The sequence below is a fragment of the Sparus aurata genome, chromosome 20 (assembly GCF_900880675.1).
Source record: "Sparus aurata chromosome 20, fSpaAur1.1, whole genome shotgun sequence".
Taxonomy (NCBI): domain Eukaryota; kingdom Metazoa; phylum Chordata; class Actinopteri; order Spariformes; family Sparidae; genus Sparus; species Sparus aurata.
In genome coordinates, this window is record NC_044206.1 from 18,009,000 (window position 1) to 18,031,140 (window position 22,141).

At 42.5% G+C, this 22,141-nt stretch overlaps 1 protein-coding gene across 2 annotated transcripts in view; it reads right to left on the bottom strand.

The window, feature by feature from the left end:
* Window positions 1–809: 809 nt before the first annotated feature.
* Window positions 810–22,141, bottom strand: part of LOC115571388 (testican-2) — a 47,899-nt gene continuing 26,567 nt past the window's right edge. For both annotated transcript variants that reach the window (XM_030400778.1, XM_030400777.1), the window contains 8 exons: window positions 16,388–16,502; window positions 11,300–11,417; window positions 10,670–10,778; window positions 9,932–10,051; window positions 9,611–9,829; window positions 5,101–5,163; window positions 4,085–4,222; window positions 810–2,940 (listed from right to left, as the gene is read on the bottom strand). In XM_030400778.1, the coding sequence (XP_030256638.1) occupies window positions 2,795–2,940; window positions 4,085–4,222; window positions 5,101–5,163; window positions 9,611–9,829; window positions 9,932–10,051; window positions 10,670–10,778; window positions 11,300–11,417; window positions 16,388–16,502 (1,028 nt within the window). In that variant the 3' untranslated portion in view covers window positions 810–2,794. The remainder of the gene's footprint in view (window positions 2,941–4,084; window positions 4,223–5,100; window positions 5,164–9,610; window positions 9,830–9,931; window positions 10,052–10,669; window positions 10,779–11,299; window positions 11,418–16,387; window positions 16,503–22,141) is intronic.

Below are 22,141 nucleotides of genomic sequence, written 5' to 3' on the forward strand. Positions count from 1 at the left end.
TATCATCCATATGCCCCATGATAGTGGTGTCTTTTCACGTTGTGGTCAATTAGTGCGATGCAATTTGGGCTGTAATTTGTTCTTCTGGCATGAGGTGGCGGCTGAGCACCAAAATAATCCCCATGCAGCAAAATATCCCCCCCTCCACTTGTGACTCAACTCAGAGGAGACTCTGCAGCTTGATCAACTTCCTCATTTTTTATTCCAACTGCAGGCCCAGCGACTGTAGACGATGATGAAATTGTGTTTAGTTAATGCCTTGTTAAACATAATCAGATGTAATTGCGGTAGTTACAGGCTTTGGCTGTAATAAGCTTCGGTAATCAGTGCTTCACACACCAGGTGGGGGACCCGAAGGTCATGAGAAAGTAGCTCCGCGCTCCAAAATATTCACATTCGCATCCAGCTTGTGTTTGTTAAGTGAAAGCGCTGCGCGTAAGGTTGGCTGGAGGGGTTGTGCCGGTCCGTTTATGCTCAAAAGCTGTTTTTACCGCACAAGCTAAATTTAAAAAATATGGATCTCCCGAGGTACAAAAAAAGCTGAGCGCTGCAGTCTGTGATACATATCCTCTCCTGACCACCTTCCCACAGTGAAGACAATCATCCTGCCTTTATCTTGTGAATTCATTTAATTTCCCCACAGGCCACCCAAAGCCCACTATTACCTTTTTTTCCTTCACCTGGTGGGATCATTACAACTAAACCTAGTTGTTAAATATAGAGGACGATATAGATATGACTCAGTGGCACCGCTGCGACAAAACGGATCATTTTTCTAAACTTGTTCCAACAGATTACAGTTCAACATACAGTTTTGGCTCCAGTGCCTTTATTAGTAAAGTGCTCAGCCTAGAAGTACATTCTTATTTACTAACATGCAATACTAAAAACAACCAAATGTCTGGCCTACCGATAGCATGAATGAAGACACGGCAACGATATTCTCATAGATAAAAAAATTACAATGTGAATTCAAGTATACACACAGAACTTCAAGTAAATGCACACGTTTTTTTTCCCATATAAACACAAAATACAGATTTTTTTTTTCAAGTTGCAAACTCAGAATAAAAACATAGTTGTGGCACATTCTTTGACATGATTTCAGAATTAGCAGAAGAGAGCGACTAGTGTTTTTTCTACTGTAGGTGCAGTTTGGGGGGGGGGGGGGGGGGGGGTAAAGTACATTCTACAGGTTTTTTGATGAAAGTAATCCGACTGGAAATGTAGGTCCTGTATAAGTGGATCCATCCTGTGGGTGCACCTTTTAAACAAGTCAAAGTCAAATCTGCGTCACAGATCATTTATGCTGGATTTATGTACAGAGTCGGTTTGGAAATACATAACCACATTGCACCTGCTTCAGAGGAATACTTTGACATCTTGGGAAATACGATTACAGTATTTGCGACCCATTCTAGAGAGATGAGAAGAGCAATACCACGCCAGAAGACGCTTGAATTAGTTTAGCTCAAAGTTGCAATAACTGATCTGTTTGGCCACTAGGGAGCAGTCGAAATAAGTTGTGAACAAAACATAGACTTACCATCACTTTTGAGGGTGATATGGCGAACTTGTTCGCAAACAAACATTTACACAGTAGACATTGAGTAGCATTAGCAATCCATTTTGAGTTGTTTCTGGCCACCTGAAGAATTAAAAGTCCAATATCTACTGTCTTTTAGCTCTGTTTTTGGTCTCCACCATCTCCTGAGGGAAAAATCGGGCACTTTAGCTGCTAAATGCTCCACAATGTTCAACAGCTAGTTGCTAACTCTGTCGTTCTGCTTTTTTGTTTAAAGCTAGCATGTCTCCATCTAGACGTATCTAAACTCACCCAGTGTCTCCTCTTAAGCTCACTGACAAGCACGTCATCCTGTGCGTAATAGTGCCATTTCTTCATGTGACTCCCTGGATGTTTTCACAATGGGGTTTTTGTGCAGATGAAACCAGTTGTTCAATAGCAATAGCTTCAAAAGTTTTGGGCTGATTTGTACTTTTAAATGTACTAAGGCTACGGTTTCCAGTGTTTATGCTAGGCTAAGCTATCCCTCTCCAAGCTCTAGCTTTATATTTAAAGGTGCAATATGTAAAGTCTTAAAAAGCTGTGTGGCTGCTGTGGTAATCCCACTATGGGCAGAGCCAGCTAATTGTTCGCTAGCTGCACTGCTAACTGAGCTAACTAGCTAATGGCAGAAAACATAAACATAGACAGTTACCGTTAGCATATAATATGTGTCCCCTATTTGTTTGGAGAATTAATCTGAGAGGTGACAATTTCTTACATATTGCACCTTTAATGCGAGAGTGATGAAACTCCCCGCAAGAAAGCAAACAAGCCTATTTCCCAAAATTTCAAACTAATCCTTAAAAATTGAAATCTGCAGTCATTCCAGTGGGACGGCGGCTCTAATGCTCAAGCAACTGTTCACACGATACAAAATTATGGGTAATCTCTATATGCATAGATGACAATCGGACAAGATTGGAATTCTGATGGACTTTAGCTACCTATGGCGCAGTAGTCAGTGGGTCCTGCTTTCTAGGACGGCAAAACAAAAAGCTCCGTTGCTCAAAAAACAGAGAGGAGAATGAAGCAATTACACATATCTAAGACAAAAACTGGTCGTTGTCTCATCCCCTAGGACCAGCACCACATATCCCACCAGGATGATACACAATTCCATGCCTCCCGAGTCCGATACCAAAATCTTTTGCTGCGAGGAGAGAGCCATCTTTGTAGATTTTCAGGCCGGCAGCTGTGACTCAGCTCTCCGCGTGGGGTCAGATAGTCCTACCAGATGTAGCCGCCATCATCTGCCTCGCCCTCCTCCTCCTCCTCCTCTTCTGCTTCCTCTCCGTTGTCCTCCGCCTCCTTCTCCTCTTCATCCTCCCATCCCACTCCGCTGCCAAAATCTCCAGAATACCCCGCCACTTCATCTGGAACCAGATAATGAACATATGAGGATTGATTTTGCATCGATAGCAAAACAATTAGCGTATTGATTAGCTGACTGATGGATAATGACCCAATAAATATGCCAAAATGTGAAAACTGTCTTTTTTTTTCGTGGCAAGCATTATTTTAAATTGAGTATCTTTGGGTTTTGGACTGTTGCTCAGACGAAGCAAAGATTTTAGGATGTCATCATCAGGTTTTAAAACTAGTCACAGGCATTTTCTGGCATTTTATAAACTAAACGATGAACAAATTAATCACAATAATAAATGAGAGAGTCATTTTTAACACATTTATCTGATACTGAGATCCGACATAGGGTTTTGAATGGTTGCACCAATACTTTCTCCTCATATTTGAGTTTAAAAAAACAACTTTAAAAAGTCCTATAACAAGTGAGCAAAACTGCAAATGTTTTAAAGGGACAGTTCACACAAAACTGAAATATAACCTGTGGTGCAACTTATTCATCTAGATTGTATTGGTAGGAGTAGCCGAGATATCTGCGCCATGACACAGCACAGAAGGATGTGTGCACCAAGTCATGGATGAGAAGCTCGTGCCCATGACACATAAACATTAATGGCGGCCATCTCGGCTGAGCTGCGACCCTAGTTAGCAAGCCTCTCGTCCATAAGTAGACGTACACTTCCTTCCATGCAGTGACAGGGTTGAGCATATAGTTCAGTACAGAGAACAGAGTTCCTAAATAATAAAACGCTCACAACGAGGACTGGGGATTATCTCGACTAAGCGAGTCATGGGTTCTGTAAAAAGACATTGCTGTTGAGTTATTCATTGTATATATACTTTTTTTTGGGGGGTACACTTTCAACACCACAGGCCTCTCCAAAACTCAGCAAACTCACTCTAAAACAATCTAGATGCATAAATAGCAAGATGGAAAATATGGATTTTTTGACACCATTCACCCCATGCAAGAAACTTTACCATCAAAATGATTTTAAAGATTGTTATTTGAAGGTAAAAAAAAGTGTCATAATATTGCCTCACAGTCAAGAAGGTAAGAATCATTTCATTTCACAATAAGATTTTAATGATGACAAGGAGATTTTCCCGCAAGAAATTCCTTTCTTGCCAAATGGCCCCTTCCTCCTTGCTTACCGCAATCTGGGTTGCCATGGATTCTGGTGCCCATCATCTCTCCGCCGTGCTGGTCGACGCACCAGCACTCCCCTCGGCTCTGGTCGCACTGAACTTTCCTGTAGTAGCCATCCTCGTCGCAGCTGGGGATGTACATCCCTGCGAGAGCGTGTGCACATGATTAGTTGTTAAATATTTATACCCTCGGCGCGCTGCCTCATGCTGCCTGAGTGCTGCACAAACGAGCATGCCGGCGTGCCTTAGAGGACCTGTGATAAGACCATCAGTCGGGATAGAGAGACTGATCTTTGGGCAGAGAACGCCACCGAGACAGAAGGAAAAAAGCTGTTTTGTTTCACACACTCATGCATATGCCGCTGGATGTGATTTCATACGGTATGACGGTGAAGTGTAGTTTCTCTATGCTGTGACAGTGGCGTGTAAGAATGTAGTGACAGCCTCTGCGACAGAGCTCCAGCGTTCCAGCCTCCCTGAGGACACTCTTGTCAAACCCAGAGCTAAGTTCTCTAACAAGCAGCGAGTCCCCACCACCACCACCACCACCACCAAACTAGAGGGAAGCACAAGCAATGAGACAAGAGGGCGTCAGGGATGGAGGAACAAGATATTTGTGTTTGGAGCATGCTGGGTAGAAACTGTGGCATGGGGTTTCACAGAGAGTCAAACAGGCACATTAGACTTGCTCTTTCCCAAAGCTGGCGCTGCCCTCTAATCCCCCTCCCACCCCCCCCACCATCGACTGATTAGGGCCTTAATCCTAGCCGTGTGCTTGTGATCTCTTAAATGAGCCTCCTCCAGCCTCTCGCCTGCTGCACCGGCCTCCTCCGTTACGTAAGAGCACCCAGGAGACCCGGTGGGGGCACACGCCAGCTAGACGGCGCAGTTCCCGGCTAACTAACGCGGCCTTGGAATGATCTAAACCGGCGATCTCGTGTTGAAGAAAAGGCGCCGAGTGCAGAAACCTTCAATCAAACACATCCTGAGCTTCACAGCACTCGTTTGATAAATGCATTTACCGGGCTTCTTCTTGGCCGCCTCCTGCACTTGGATCCTCTCCAGCTCAGCGAGGCACGGTGGCTCTGAGAGGATCAGAGAAAGAAGAAAAAAGTGATGACAGACAATGCCTAAAAACTGCTCCGGCCAAACTTTATCTCAATCAATGCTCTTCATAATTACACTCTTTTTTTGGGGGGGGACGGTATTGATTTGATTTAGAAGTCTTGGATTTCATTCCTTCAGAGACCAGAATCGATCTCGGAGAGCTTAGGTGAAAGAACATATGGATGCAGTCTGAGGATGACAAGGAAGTGCACCACTGGAACAGACAGAAATAGTAACAAAGAGGAGAGAGACGGTTCGTATTGACCCCCAAGGCGACAATCTCCCCCCAGTGTTTGTAGATGTTTCACAAAAATGCTCCTCACTGCATTTCAATTTCGCACAAAACCGGATTAACATACATGCGGGGATGACGTCACGTTCCAAGATCGTTATCGGAACACCTCAACGTGAGGCAATTTTATGAATATCACCAGCTAGTAATGAAAAATTGTTCAGGGAGCCTGTGTAATCTATTGGATGCAGGTTAAACACCCGATCAATGAGGTAATCGGCGCGCAAATGAGGTTACCGCCATGAATATCCTGTATTTGTTAGTGAAAGGTCAAATGGTGCGGGCGTGCGCCCCGCTGAGAGGCGATAACGTCCGCGGAGACACCTGATCGTTTTCACATTTTACAACATGATAAGAGCACATAGAAAATGTCAGGAGCACGGCTACAAAAAAAGGAAGCTTCGTTTCTCGTTCAATAATTCAAGCACACCGGGGGCTTTTTTTTTATTCTTTCAGATTCACTCTCTGATCATTTCGCCTGATGTCTCTCATGTCGTCATGTAACTCCGGTAATCTGCTTTCAACTTCTGTGCAGCCAACAAATGAAACATTTAATTCAATTCCTCGAAAACGGGAACTTTGATCTCGGTGGGGCGCCGCGGGAAGATGAGTGCCACGTTTGCGTTCTTGCACTTCCAGGTTCCCCTCGTCTCGATGTCAGTGGGTTTTGTTTAAAAGCCTGAAATACGGTGTCTGGATTAACAGAAGATTAAAGGATCATTTCACCCTAAAACTAAAATGTAGTCGTCATCCTTTCAACACCCGTTCCGTATGAAAAGTCAGCTGAAGTTTTGTCGTCCACAAAACGTTTCTGGAGCTTCACAGCAAAAGAGCGCTAAAGCATTCTCCTAAAAAACTGTCTGGGATGAGGGACTTGTTTTAGATTGTAAAAAAAAACAATCTAAAGGAACGGCTCCAAACAGTTCGTCTACCGTAATCCAGGTCTCTGAAAACCCCTAAGACATCCTGTATGACATGATTTGAGCCCTCGAAACACAGTCCAGCTCGTGAGACCTCTTCAGATGGGCTGCACGCTAACATTCGTGGGACTACGAAACTTTACGTGACTTTCCTCCACCTAGGATTTGTGGTGGGCATTGAAGCAGGTGCGTGTTCGTGTCCTCCACCACACTTTTCGGAAAACTGCTCACAAATAGTGTTATGTTCAAAACTAATTGCCGGAGACGGTGCTAGAGGTGAAAATGTTACTAGTGGGGAGAGCTCCACAACAACTAATGCTAGAACCGAAGATATGCTAGCAGCTAACACCGTACTGAACTCGAATGCGGATACAAGATTTGGGTCTTTCCACCAGCATGTGGGTGAGTAGATAAGGACAGAGTTATCCTTTAAGAGATTATCACCGATTGTTCTTTATAACATAAAATGCGTCATTAAACACGCCACCTGGAGTTTCGTGTCTTTAAAAAGGTGGTTAATAACGATTGGCTTAAGAAGACTCCGGAGGCTGTTTACAGGGAGGTCTCAGAGAGAAAAACTATTCAAAATAAAACTTTGTAACTTTAAGGTTCATCAATTTATAGTACAGTGTGTATAACATTGTGTATAACATTAACAACAGTGCAGTCGGAGGCTTACTGGTGATGACTTGTAAGTCGACTTTGCTGTAGTTCGCTAGTTAGCTTGTGACTAGCTAGATTACCTTGCTGAGCAAAACGTAACAGTATCTGAAACTTTCATTTGCCACCGAGACTAAAATCCAAAGGGAAAATCCTGCACCATTTTTTTTTAGCTGTTGTTGTTCAAGGACAAAAAGTCTTTGGAGTCGGCCCACAAAATTTGTCATCCTGGCAGCACTCTGTTGAAGTCCTTCATCGAAGTAATAACTCTGAACCACAAACCAGACCTTAAACCATATTTGAATATTTAATGACACTCTAAGATGTGGGAATGTTGTTTGACCTCATTAAAGCTCCGAAAGCGCTAATATAGAGGGTTTACACCTTAATATTAACATATACTATCTACAACTGTGCACTCATATGTAAAGCAAAACCAAAAAACCAAAAATGTAGGTCAATTGGTAAAAACTGACACGCGATCAACAAACAGATGAAGAGTTTCTACTCCACAGAATGAGACAGTTTCGTCTACGTGACCACCATGTGGCACTGAGAGGGGAAAAAAACAATAGTTTTTCTGTGGAGTCTGGACGCCCACGTGATCGACGATGAGAGAGACGCCAGGAGGGGGGTTGATTGAAGGGAACAAGTCTGCCTGATCCGGACACAATGATGCTCTGTTTCTGGACCACGGACTGTCCAAATGGGAACACAGTGTCTAAGTGTAGCTCATGGGTGTACCTGGCATCAGGTGGGGGAGGACAGACCAAATAAATCCACCAAGCTTACAGGGAGGGTGAGCTGGGAACGCCTGTGAGCAGCTGGTTTATATCTGTTATCTGACATCATAATTAATGTCAGATAAGCATCAATCATTATGTCAACATCTCCAAATAATAGTAAGTCGTTTTGGCTGAATAGGATAAGTTTGAGACTCTATTTTCCACGGTATGTCTAAGAAATATATAATTATGGTACTTTGTTTTCAGTTCGGTTATGTTTGGGCAACAATAATACTGGATAGCTTTAAGAATACTACATTTTCTGCAGCATGGCGGAGACACGAAACTCAGCAAGGAGGACACAGAGATGGACTTCAGAAAGCGATTCTGGCAAACCGTCGAGATGACTTGAGATAATAGAGGTCGTGCCCAGATTGTTCTCAGCAGGGGAGAGAGGAACGGCTGATCTTGTCTGGGAATATTGTCGGGCCCAGATAAGCCGTGAAAAACAGATGAACGGACAAGAACATTTTATGCGCAGGTTTGTGCAAACCGCCGAAGGTTGAAGAGAGGAGAAGCAGAAAAACCTGAACACGCTTTGAAGTTGTCGATTAGGGCGGACGAGTCCCGCTTTAAAATAACAGCCTGTAGGGTGAGAGGGGAACAGTTTGACACTTTTAAAAAAAAGTACATGTTCTCAATTTCTTAAAAGGAAGTTTGATGAGAATATTGGAACTGCTTTCGCACCTGTGTGCCAAAATAAGAGCAGGGGAAGAACAATGCATGAGAAATGTAAGAATGACTGTGTTTTACAAGATGTGAAGTGCTGTAATTATTTAATACCAGTAGCTGCGTTTATGATCTTCAGGCAGAGCCAAGCTAACTTTTTAAAAATATCCTGATATAACAAATAACAAAACGGGACGTAATCCCGTCACATGTATTCCATCGCTCCCCGAGCCTGTTGAGAAGTTGAATCAATACGCCCTCATTTATTAATTTGTAAAACATGAAAACGTATAAATTGATATTTCTGATTTAATTTGCTCCTGTGTTCACTCACCTTCGGATCAATTCCCTTTTTTCATTTACTTTCCCATTTTTATTCATTCAGTTATTCATTTCGTAATTTACGTATTTATAGATTTCTCTCTTCCCCGATTTAATTTGTTTCCTCATTTTCTTTGATGCATTCGCGCTTCATTATGCGGATCAGGAGGCTGTGATTCAAAGTGCGTCATGGTCTTAACTTCTTGCCTGTTGGCCGACCGACATCAGAGTGCACCCACTTGACTTATTGATTATGGATTTTTGTGACTATGACCGGTGGCCATCAGAAACATCATCAGAAAATGTTAAATAAGTCAGTAAGCACATGAAAAAAAGGGAAATTAAATAAGAACGTAAATAAATACGTTAGCAAATTAACACAAATAGCAATTACTGTCACATTTTGTAACGTAATTCATGCCTGCATTTATTTTTGATATTACTTTTGGTGCATTTAATGGCATTAATTACTTATTGAGTTATTTTATCTATTCAGTTTTATTCATTTAGATTTTGGCAGTTTTGGTACAAATACAGTTTACGCGTTTTTCAACGTCTACAGACCAAAAACAGTTTGGTAACTAGGTTTCAAAGATACTCAAATTGTTTATCCCCTTTCACAGAAACCAGAGCAGGCTTTTTTTGAATCTCACTGGTGGCGAGGAGGTTGGAATAAAGTGACGTCCTCTATTTCCCAGTGATGTAACCTCGCTATCATTTCACCCATTTGCAGTTGTGACTCAAAATAGACTGGTGGAGTGGAGACCCCTTCACTCACTTTCTCTCCAGAAGCAGAGGCACCACTCCGCCGTGGAGACCTTCCCATCCTTGTAGCTGTCGCAGGAGTTGAAGAAGGGTCGGATGCAGACCTCGTACTTGTCCAGGTTGATGGCAGCCAGCTCGGCCTGGTCCAGATACAGGTCGCTGTTGGTGTCCAGCCTCGAGAACATCCAGCCGATGGAGTCCTTGCAGCTGGCCACGAGGCTCTTGTCCAGCGCTGTCGGACAGAAATTGCTCACTTTTACTTTAGTTTCTTTCTGTTTGTCCTGCTTTTCTTTGCATAGACAACTGACACAAAGTTGCTTTTTGAGTCCCCTACCTGAAGCGGTGCCAGCGCCGAGCTTGCCAGAGTTATTCTGCTTTGCGTTTCCATGAAGGAGTTGGAACCAGTCTCTCAGGCGGTCGCCCAGGTCTGCCAGGTCCTGGCCGGTGCAGCTCTCTGAGGGAACCAAAAGATTCAGACACTTAACAGCAATCTGACGAAGACATGCATGGACTGCTTCATACTGCTGCACAGATAACAGAATTGAACACCTTCCCCTCACTGTAAAGCTGTTTGTTGGATTTCCATGCTGCCATTCAGAACTGTGCGGGGCTGCTAATCAAAGAAAAACATCATTTCGCAATTAACTCCACTGCAGCAAATTGCTGTTCTCTGATAGAAATCCACTTTCCGTTTCAGGCTAAGCGCTAATTCCAGAAAAAGAAAACAGGAGTAACATTTCATCCTTTTTGATCAATCGGCATTTTCACGTGCCCCCCGAGAGATCGGACAATCGATAGTGTTTGGCTGCAATGATAGATAGTGTACACTCTAAATAATTAATTACCACATGATTGAAGGAGCAGTTTTTAACCACACGGGGGGATATTTGGCTAACGGTAATCTCCGAAATTGGTGAGTATTGATCCCCAAGGCACTGGGTTGATTGGATCTGCGAGAAGATTGGAAGTTTGCTTTGTGTTTGACTCATAAAAAGGGGATGCAGACAGGGATGCGTGAATCCCCCAAATCACGATTGCATAAACACAGGGAGGCGGTTGAGAGGGAACTTGCCGCGTTTTGTGTCGGTGTTTGCGATGGAGGCCGTGGCACACGGGCAGAAGCCGGTGCACATGATGTTCAGGTCTTTGCCCGTGAGGCAGGCCTGCTGCTCCAGCTTACACTGTAAGAAGAGAGAGAGAGAGAGATGCAGTTGAAATATTTATGGGGGTGACCGCAGGAAAAAAAAAGAGAGATTGCTCATTCAGATGAGACAGTGCACTTAGAGAAAGGCAGCAAGAATGAGCTGTCATTTTCCCGCTGCCTTCTCATGCAAGGTCAGAATTAAAAAGTATACATAAATCAATAAAGAGTCCTGGCAGCAGCCGGTGCACGGCAACGCCACTCAAAACCACGTCAGCCATTAATCACGCGGCCGCGTTGAGCCGATGCACTTGTCCTCCCGCGAGCAGTGATGAACTGTGCTGCCCTGCTTGCGCCCACGTATATATGTCAGCGCAGCAGGAAACAGCACTTGACTGGACTCCTCTCATTATTTAAAAAACGATGACACGGCCACTTCCCATTTCTTTTCAGGGATTTTTATGGCTGCTGAATTTCGGTGATAAAGCGGAGGGGAAAATTATCTAAGCGAGCGCTCCTGAAAAAAGGGATGCCGGTGCAGCAGTATTTTTTTTCGGTTACCTCTGAGGCGTAGTTGTGTCCGTCAGAGCCGCAGACGGGTGAGGAGGCAGTGACAGGACACGGCTTGCAGCTGCTGTCGTGGGCGTCCAGCTGGCCTGACTGTTGGATTTCCCTGACCCTGAACACGGGAGGGAAACCAGTTAAAATCCACCAAAATGACAGAAAAACCACTTACTCATGTACTTCTACCTTGATTGGTATCTTACCGCATAGACCGTTTTATCTTCCTAGGTTTTAAAGATATCTGATTATTCTGATTATTCTCTGTTTATGCACCTTTTATTGCTGCTTACCTCACATTGCCACTCGTATTCTGTTTCTGTGTTTACTGCTTCCATACCTCATACCTCACCCTTTACTGTGTGCTTGTAAAACGGGGAGTGGGATGTAACATCTTGACTCTTCAGTCTGTCTATGATATGCCACTGAAGATAAGGTGAAAGGAATTTTGTTTCTGGTGCTCAAATCAATAAGAAATTACTTACATACTTTAATTGGACGCAGTGTCGATTTGATTTAATGGCAATTCATCAGACAGAAGTTTCAGGTTTAGATATTAAAGTCAAAGTCAGGGAACCACTGACTTACCTACCTTGCCTCCCCTTTATTCATACATCTTGCTCGGCTTAAAACTCTAAAAGTGATCCTACCACTCACGGTCAACAGTTTCATACTGACTGTTTCTTCTGTATTTTAAAGAGAAAACACTTTGCATAGAGTTCCAGAGTACCAGAGGACTTCGTTCACAGTGGTCGGATGAACACCAGGACAGCAGATCACCGACATCTTGACGCCACACTTACTTCGGTCTCGTTTCTTTCGCAACCAATAAACAAAAAGGTTTTTGATTTTTTTTTTTTTTTTGAGGAGTGCATTACCACTTCTCCAATCTAGCCCTTGTCCCTGTCAAGTTTGAATGCACTTACTGTAAGTTGATTCAGACAAAAAAAAAAAAAGGATCTGCAAATAAGTGTGATGCAATGGGGACGGACACGTCTTCGGGGGAAGACGGAATCTCACGAAATGTGCGAGCGCCATTTGCCTTCACCGTGGCGGGGCCAGAGCAGGAAACCTCCGAGGAGTTTCTCTCCGATTTGCGGGTAAATAAAACCAAAATTGACTGCATTGCCTCTTAATATTTGGATGTGCTACTTCATAAAAAATCCCCCCCCACCCCCTTGCTTGCTATGCTCTCACACGGTGATTGACTTCATGTTCAGTGAGCACAAGCATTAGGCTGCGCACTTCTGAGGCTGCTACTTAATGACGCTCGGATGGTTTAGTGTGCTTGCGTTTCGTGCTTATTACCCATTATTCGACACAGTCTCTCTCATCTCTGGAGTGACTCTGTAAATGAAGCACTTTATTGAAAAAGATAAATGCCTGTCGCAGCAGATAGACTTCGCAGGTAGCAATAATTCACTCCATTAATTCTTTTCAGACAGCATCCCTGCTCTTTTGTTTTTCAGTCAGCGAGGAATGAATGGGAATAGACAAATACCTTTTCAGAGAGGTCTTTGTGGAGGGAGGAGCATTTGAAATACTATAAACCCCAGAGTTTAATGTTTTAAATAGCCCAAAAGAGAGTATTTTCAATTTTCTTTAATCGTCATGGTTTCAAGCTTGTCTTCTTTCTTCTCTGCCTCGACTTCGACTGATAAGTCTTCACCGTGCTTCTAAAACGGATGTATTATTGACTAAAAGGGTTCAAGCGCAAGGCAAAAGCTCGCTGTCAGGTCGTTCAAGACGCAAGAACACCGTTGCAAAGTGACAATAAAACTGACCTTGCTTCGTTTCTATTTTTAAAAAAATTGTGGATGATGTTGTGTTGTCATTCTATGATAAAAAAAAGGCAACAAAAGTATTTTGTGATATCCAAGTACGCCTCCTGCCTTCACCACTCAGCCTGATCCCTCCATTTTGCACATCACCTTCCCCTTCGGCGCAAGGTAGGGTGTCCCGATTCTTGTTGGGATGTAGGAGTAGGGGAGATTATGAGATGTGTTATGGTCCTTTTCTTAAAACAAAAGCTGCTAGTTTGCCTATGTCTCCGTAGCGAACTAGCTAGCCAGCCATCATTGCGTTGTTATTGCTGAATTGTGCGTGACAGTTCTGCATTTTGACATATTTCATCATTGCACCCCCTCCAGTTTGACGACATATGGCACCCAAAATGTCACTTCAATCGAGTAGCGAAGTGGCTGTACTTGGTACCAATCCTCCTATATCAGTGCAGACTGGCAGGGAATTAGCATGGGTTGCTAATATTAGCCTATAAGGCACCACTAGTGGCCAGGTATTGTCGCAGTGCATTTTATAATTTTATGACTTGATTAACAGCATGAAGTTGTTTGTATCATCTTTTATACTGATTCTGCTGTTGTTCTACTGATGGACAGATGCAAACTAGCTGATGGCTAACTCTTTAAGTTACTTAAATAAATAATAAAAATACTTTGTGAATGATTTGCAAGCATCAATATTTTGCTATCTTCATCGGATAAATGGCAAATGGCCTTGTAATTATACAAGGAATTGCCACAGGAACACAAGAAATGACCACATCTGAGGACGGCACATTGAAAATGATTGATTACATATTGAGTTGGGTTGTCCCATTTCTCTGAACTCTACTCTGACGGCCAGGGGGCACTCCAAAACCGACCTGTAGGGTTAAAAATCAGAAAAGGGATTGATACTCGACAATTAACTCCTGGTCAGATACCCATGTTTTTCGGTCATTTAAAGCAAGATGATTTAACATGTACACTCGTAAATTTACAGCTTAAAAGTTGAATTCATACGCTTTAAGACACGACCTTGTTCACCAATACACTGACTGTTTTGGTGCTTCATCCTGACTCGGGCTGCTCTGACCAGCAGCTTATGGCAGCTAATAAAGCTTGTCGTTGTGTAACTGTCATCATTGAGTCAGTCCACTGACTTTATGACTCTTCTCCTCTTGTGCTGCTGCTAAGGCTACACTAGGTTTTTACAATTACCTCAGAAACTCTTTCAGAATGTATGTAATGTTGAAATGTTCCAGGCTTCTCGATTTTTTCCTTTTCTATTGTTCTTTCCTGTTTGTTTTCCTGTCTGCCATTTAGATTTAGCCTTCACTGACTTCAGACCAAATGAAGACAGTTTCACTCATTAGATATTTCTCCTGAGTCATGCACTGATGTATCACGCGGCGCAATTCAGAGACATTACAGTTGTCTGGCAAAGGAATCGGGTTTCTGGCCACCTGATGAATATGTGTCCAACATTCGCTCTACAAAAGCTTTGTTATCGGCCTCTACAAACCCTTTAGGGAACTTTCTAGTTGATAATCATCTGTGCATTCACGACGATGTGATGTTAATATAAAAATACTGAGTATAGCTGCTTTACATATATGTGGTATAACTGCAGCAGGTTTTTATGCCCCTTTTAGCTGCGTCTGTACATTTGTGTAGTTATACTCAGTTAAAATCAGCCTTTCCTGTCTCGCTGAGCTGAGAAGACTGTCCACTTTCATTAGTTTGCGTCTGAGTTTTTAGTCCGGCTTAAACTACATAAATGTATGAGCTCACGAAACTGATGATCCATGTAGTTTTAAGTAATTAAACTAAGTAATAGTAGTGGCTTCATTATTAATTAGAGCCGAGCCACGAGAGTTCATGATACATCATGCATTAGTTGGGATCATGATGAGTCATGTATTAGTTAAGCATTAATTAATCATGAGGTATGTGCCCTTGACATTCAGTGTAACCCATTAAAGCAGCATCTCTTTCTCCCGTGTCTGATAGGAGCATAATTGTTTTGACTTAAGCTGTAGTCAAGGGTGGTCTATGGAAGTAAATAACGGCCATAAAAAATTTAATTGTTTAAGAGATTAAATTATTCAAAATGTATAAATACATTTAAAAAAATACCTGATTTTGACATTTAACCACTGCTGACTGATTAATGTTGCAATTTACTTTATGTGCTGTCTAAATTCACTAATGTTATGTTGTGCCATTTCAAAGACTTATTGCAGGTATACATATTTTATTTTAAGTTTTATCGAGTTCAGATAGAAAATTCAAGTTTTCTAAAAATCTAATAAACTTGATCACATCAGCCCAAACTTGACTTTTTAGTGCTCATTGGTTAGTGTTAGCATGCTAACACGCTGAGTAAGGATGAAAAGGTAAACATTACACGTTCTCATGCTTAGGCGGGGTTAGTATTGTCATAAAGCATTCGGTTGTTAATAACCTTCAAAATAAAGTATTCAGTTGCTGAGAAAACAAAATGTATATTTCTTTAGGGTCATTTTCCATAGCGCTGCCCGACAAATGCTAACCACAGTAACCAAATGCATTAAAGGTAGAACAGTGGACATGTACTTCCTTTTATGTTATGTTCATCATGACCAATTATTTGATCCGTCTTCTAAATCTAATTCTGATTACATCATACTTAATTTGTTTTTGCTTGTTTAAAGAGTTGATTTAAAAAAAAATCTTGCAATCCTCAACTAGTGTTTTGTAAGGTTTAACCTATTAAGATGTCTTGATATATTTAGTGTAAACCTATTTTTTAGAATGATATGCTCTCATACAATATGATCCAGTCCCTGTCTTGAAGGTTATATTGATACAGTAATTCAAAAAAGAATACACGTTGACATCACTTTTTCCTCTTAGATAGAGCAAGACTGAGCATAAAAATGTTGTCACAAGATAAAACAGACATTTAACAAGTTACATTTCAGTCATAACTCAATTTTGTGCTCATGATTTGTAGGTCAGAGCTGTCTGCGTCCAGTTTTACCCCTTTAAATCCACACAGTTAATTAGTCACTGCTCGGCATGAGTGTTCCGGCTGAAATTACGTCACTCCGCCTGACTCATGACACTCTCTGGCCTTGTTACTGAGTTTAATCAATAGCTCTCCACCCATACGCTCAAAGCCTTTTAACTGACACACATCTAGCAGATGTTCACACCAACGCCGCAGAAGTGTCTGCAGAGATCTACTGAACAGCATCGACGTGTCTTGCAAACACAAAACAACTCTCCCCTTCCGATCTGTCGCGCCGAAACCTCCACCTACCTGTGCTCCAGTTTCTTGCGATTGACACACATGGCCCTCTGGTAGCCCTGAGCGACGCACACCTTATGGCGGCTGCACTTCACATTCTGGCATGGGTCCTTGGTGGTGTCCACGGCTGCACACACAAAGACAACAGCACATGAGAATCCAGAGGTGTCATTCACAGCTGAGGCTGCTTTCATTCTCTATGTTTGTCACCTCCAGGAGAAAAATATACAGCTTCTGTCTGCTTTTTCTTTCGTGTGTCTTTTGACAGGGAGCATGTGTTCCACAGATTGATGGCAAATACCACCCAACCCCCCCTATTTTATGTTCTGTATAATCAAGTTCTGTGTATTTACACCGTCTAAAATCATCTCCCATCCTCGCAAACTATCTTTTACACGAGCGTACGCCGTAAAAATCATGAAATGTGTAATGAAAAATATTCTCGCAGTGTGCACAAATGAGCCCATTGATTTTATAGTCAGCACTGCCGAAAACATGGACGCCTAGCTGTCATTAGCGAGGCAGCCCATCGTCAATAGTACTGCCTGCAGTCTCCAGCGTCTGTCTCTGATTGCGAGAAACCCTGACAGCACTGATTGAGCATCTCTTTCTCTCTGCTTGTCACATCTCACTTCCCCCATGTCAACTTATCACTGTCTCTCCCCGTCTTGCCTTTTTTCTTTCTCTCGCACACAAACACACACACTCCATCTTTGTCTCCCACGTTCCCTTTCTTTCTCCTCCCCCCCTGCCTCTTCCTCCCCCTCCCCCCTCAGCACCTCACTCTATCTTTGGAGAGTTGAACCGCTCAATGCCAGCCTCTCTTCCGCTGATAGACTGAGATGGAAATAGCACCGCGTCCTCCACCTGCCTCAGCCTGTGGTCAATGCCATCCAAAAGTGGACGTCACGTTGTCCCCAAGTCCATTTGCCGCCTTGCCGGAGAGAGAGGCCTCGGAAAAACTCACAGGCTAACAGATAAATTTAAGAGTTGAGTGGCAAGTCGGCGGTTGCTGTGAGAAATTTAAGCTGTGAAGTCCTGAGTCAGCTCTGAGCAGCTGCTTTGTAGTCAACACGGTCAACAGACGAGGTGGCTGGCAGCCAGATCCCCGCAAATCCAGAGACTAGGCGATACTCCAGCGCTACAGCAGGGAAGTATGAGGGAACAGTTGACTTTTATGGATGACATGACAACTCAGAGGGAATCCAAAAATACTGGAAGGAGGCTGTGAGCCTGCGGTGTTTTTATTCTCTACGATCAGGTATTTTGAGACTAGGCTGGCGACTGGAGTTTATGAAGAGCCGAAGTCCCGATCCACTTACAAGCTAGTTTGTTATTTCAAAGCCTTTGTTCCACAACACATTATTTATCACGGAGGCTGAGAATAGTCCCATTCAAACAAACTTCTAAAACACCAACCCACTTATGACCTCAGCCCTGAATAGGCAACGCTGCGATTCATCACTGTTTTTACACTGAAACTAGCACAAACAGATAAACCTGCTGCAACCGACTCTTGTCCCACTGCCAGTAGACAAGTTTGTCTGTCACGTGTCATGTTCGACATCATGAACGTGGCAGAAAATAAAAAAAAAACATAAAAAGGAGCATGGCGGCCAGTGGCAATGCTGTATAACCGTGGGTACTTTTTTATTTGCCATCTCAGTTTCTTTTTCATAAATCTAAACGCCCACTGAACGGCCCTGCTATAAAGGTGCAATATGTAAGAATTGGCCACCTGTCCAATTAATACGCAAAACAAATAGGGAGCAAGATGTCACAAGAATAAGAATAATAATGAATGAATTGATACCTGGTTGCGTGTAGACTCTACGCTAAGTTCACTTTCTCTAGCCCAGAGAAGAAGAGCAACAGGCGGCCGGTCAGGAGGGACTGTAACAGCCGAAGAGGGCGGTTTGTTTACTGGGGGAACTACAAGTCAGAGCAACCCAAAACATCTGTGACTAATGTGCAGAGTCATTTGACAGCCAATTGTACCTTTTCTCCTTGAAGGCAAATGGCAGATGTTAGTGGGTTTTTTGTCCGGAGTGAAAAACATACCTAGACAAAAAAATCTAACGAATAATGAATACAAACATCACAAAAATGTATTTCCACATGCGCAACGATGGGAATGTGAGACCCGCGCTTTTTCAATAAATAGCTAAAAACTGCAGAGAAGTCTGACCAGAAACGTAATTGCATCCCATGTTATGTGAGCTCTGAATCCTAACAGTTCACCTGAGAAGAAGAGCAGAGCGGGGCAGCCTCTGTAGTGTGGTGGAAATATTGGATTTAAATGTTGGTTTTGCCCTCAGGCAACTACTTTATCATTCAGGGCAGACAGAAGATGTCTGTGGGATCAAAATACCTTTGAAGACACAAAAAGCAGCTGGAGGACAGGTAGAGAAAATAACATTTTGATGTTCCTCCGAAGGGTTCAGAGAGTTGAGGTCACACAAGGCTGAGCATCTCTAAACCTTGTTTAAAGAGTTCATTTCAGTTTAAAAGGAAAATTATTCTTTTATGAAGGAATGGTTAGGAATGTCTTAAATCATAGCTGCACTGGACTCTGTGGGATGAAAGTTTTGAGTTTCAGCTGGATGTGGTTACGCACGTCGTACTATATGGTACCACGCTACATCACTGCTGCACACCGGGGTTGTGTCCGTTTGTCCGAAAAGGCTGAAACATGAAACTGGATTTGCTAGCAGACACAACATGAGCAGAAAAATCCCAAAGTTCATCTTCACAGACCCAAAGATCAGAGAAACCCTGAACCATAAGGAAAAATCCCTTCAGCGACAGAGGCTCGTGAAACAGAAGCTGACTCTAAAGTAGAGCAGGACCTCAACTGTACTTAACATATAAGCAGCTCCAGAGATACTTCACCCACATCAAAGGCAACAACTAGAAAATAGACATAAATGAAGGAAAATGATATCAGCGAGACAGGACTGGTATAATCGTGACTGATTTTCATTCGTCCAAATTCCACTTGTCAGGGAGGAAGAAGCTCATAAATATAAAAGACGATAGCTGGATTCTGACAGAGCTGAATAAAAACCTGAAAGTTGTTCCATATAAAATATTTTCGGGACTGTTTGACTTTTATTCACTTCATCTGTTCCAGCAGGTATTCATCTCTGTCATGATTTAACCCCAGCGGCTGAGCAATACCCAGCACCGCAGCGCTGATGGTGCATTTGTCTGCTATTTCTCTTTTGATTTAAGACGTAAAACCTCTTTAAAAAATCCCCCTAGACTGTCACCATACATATCATTTTGACTTTTTCTTTACGATAAAAGAAAGTAAAGACCTTTCATATTTTCTGTATGCCTCGATGGATTACATCAGCTCTCTATAGTGATGGTTTCCCTCAGGATTTCTTTGGGTTTGTCATGTCGGCGGTTGCTATCAGACGTTTAACATTTCATTTCTTTATCAAAAAGGCTCCAGTCATGGACCATAAACCTTTATGGAAGCAGGGAACCAAACTTTTTTTTTTGTAGCGGTGTAATATACCTCAAACCATTCCCACTTTCTTCTGTGCCATTTTATTATTTTTAGGCCACTGAGCAGTGGCTGTACCTGCTGTCCAGTCGCACAGAAACGACAGCTACAGACTGTGCAGTGAGCCGTGCACAGCGCAGGCCGAATGTATGAGGAAGAATCAAATAAAACCAGAAAGCACTCAGAGAGCACACGCAGGTACCTAGGCTGTACAATCCTCTTTATGTGTCGGCTTAATAATAGAAAATGTGGGTCCGAATCTGGATGAAATGAACTCATAGAGAGATGAAATCACACATTACATGCACTGCTGATGGTGGCAATGATTTCCTGGGAATATTTTATTCCCATCCAGAAATATCATGGTTTTACAGAAGGGCGGATATATCATTCATTGCTGTGGATGGATTGAGCAACATTTTCTAAATGAATCAGACTCATGACCCTGTGACTTTCTGCTACTGCTGCAGCTCCACCAGTGAAATGTCATCCATGTTTTGCAGGATTGCTGACACATTGGCAGTTGGTGCACATGCCATCTACTTTGGTTTTAATCGCACTGTACAATTTTTGTGGTTTCACGTCAGAAAAGGCCATGCCCACAAGAAATTTGGCAATCAACGACAGAAGAACTGGAACAGAAAAAAGACCAACTAAAAATGTTTTTCAATATATCTAATATAACAATAACAATTGTTATCACAACAACAATTTAACTGTTAATGGAGATTGGATTAACTTTGTGGGTGGGGTGGTGGAACATGATTTTGCAAAAACATTAACTAATTCATAATGATTTATAAAGAAAAAGTGATCAGTTTGAACAATAAATACCATCTCTTTGCTCTGTATCCAATTAAATAAAGGTAGAGTAGGACTGAAAAACTGGAAACACAACACTGACTATCTTTTAAGTTGATACAGCGAATAGAATAATATTATTTACACATCCAGACGATGTGGAGCAACATTAGTTTGAGCAATTAGCTAAATTTGGAGTCATGTTTGTGGCCATCTGGAAAATATAAGTACAAGATTGTCATTCTAGCTCTACTTTTGGTCTCCACCACTACCTGAGCTCTGTAACACTCCGCAACTGAAGTACAAGAATAGATGTGGCAAAGTACATTTCTGCAACACACCGACGCAACACTGTTCTTTACGTTCAGTTTTCTGTATTAGGTTTTAGGTAACGCTGTGTGTATGGTCTGATGAGGTTTAGGCACACAAATCACTTTGTTACTGTTAGGAAACAAACAAGTTTGGGCTCCACAAACACAGCTAAAATTGTTCAGACAAGTCCTTTAAAAACACATCCCAATCCAGTCGCCAGCATAAATGAGAGCGAGGTCATTTCTATTTCTATTAAAACTGAAGGTCTAAAGTTTCTATGTCTCACCTTTTAAAACACTGTGCTTATGCTCTTGTTAGGTTAAGGCACAAAAGCGACTTGGTTAGGGCGAGAAAAGGATCATGTTTTGGCTTAAAGTACCTGCTTTGGTCGGCACAAACACAGCTAGAAATTGTCCCCCCATCTCCTCAAAAATATCCAGTGGTGTCATGCTTACAGATTGTTGAAACACAGTCTTGAACCTTGGCGGCCTTTCTCGCCTGTACCTCCACCACCACTCCGTCCACCCCTGGATGTGACAGTCGACTCATGAATGCGTATTGTGAACGTGATAGGACACGTTTTGTAGACACATTTGTGGGTCATTTGATGCATTGCTCAAATAAAAAGGTTGACGCTAGCAGCTTTAAAGTAAGTTGAGAATTCAAGAGAACAAAATAAATCTGTCACTAAAAATATACATTTACATACAGCCACCTGTGAGTGCAGCTGGATTGGCATTACCAACTGTAAATAATTGCGTGGATTGGTGTAACCTTTCGCTGAATATTATAAATATTTTTTTAATAATATTAACACACACCATCGCTCCACTGTATGTTCCCATAGAAACACAGCTTGATGTTTCCTGTATAGTTTCAGTTTCTGTGCCGCTCGCTCTTCGCTCCCCGTCTTCGGCATTTATGAGCACCTTCAAGTCTGCCTCCGAGCTACATCTCAGAACGAACAACACATCGCTCACACGGTATTCCTATACGACTCCTACATGCTGAAAATGAAAACCAAACACAAGATTTAATTTGCATTAAAGATCAAGCGCGTTTGCCACATCGCCTGCTTGAGAATCGAGACTCCGGCGCCGATAGAGCCGGTGCGTGTACGAGCCGTTATGGGTTTTACA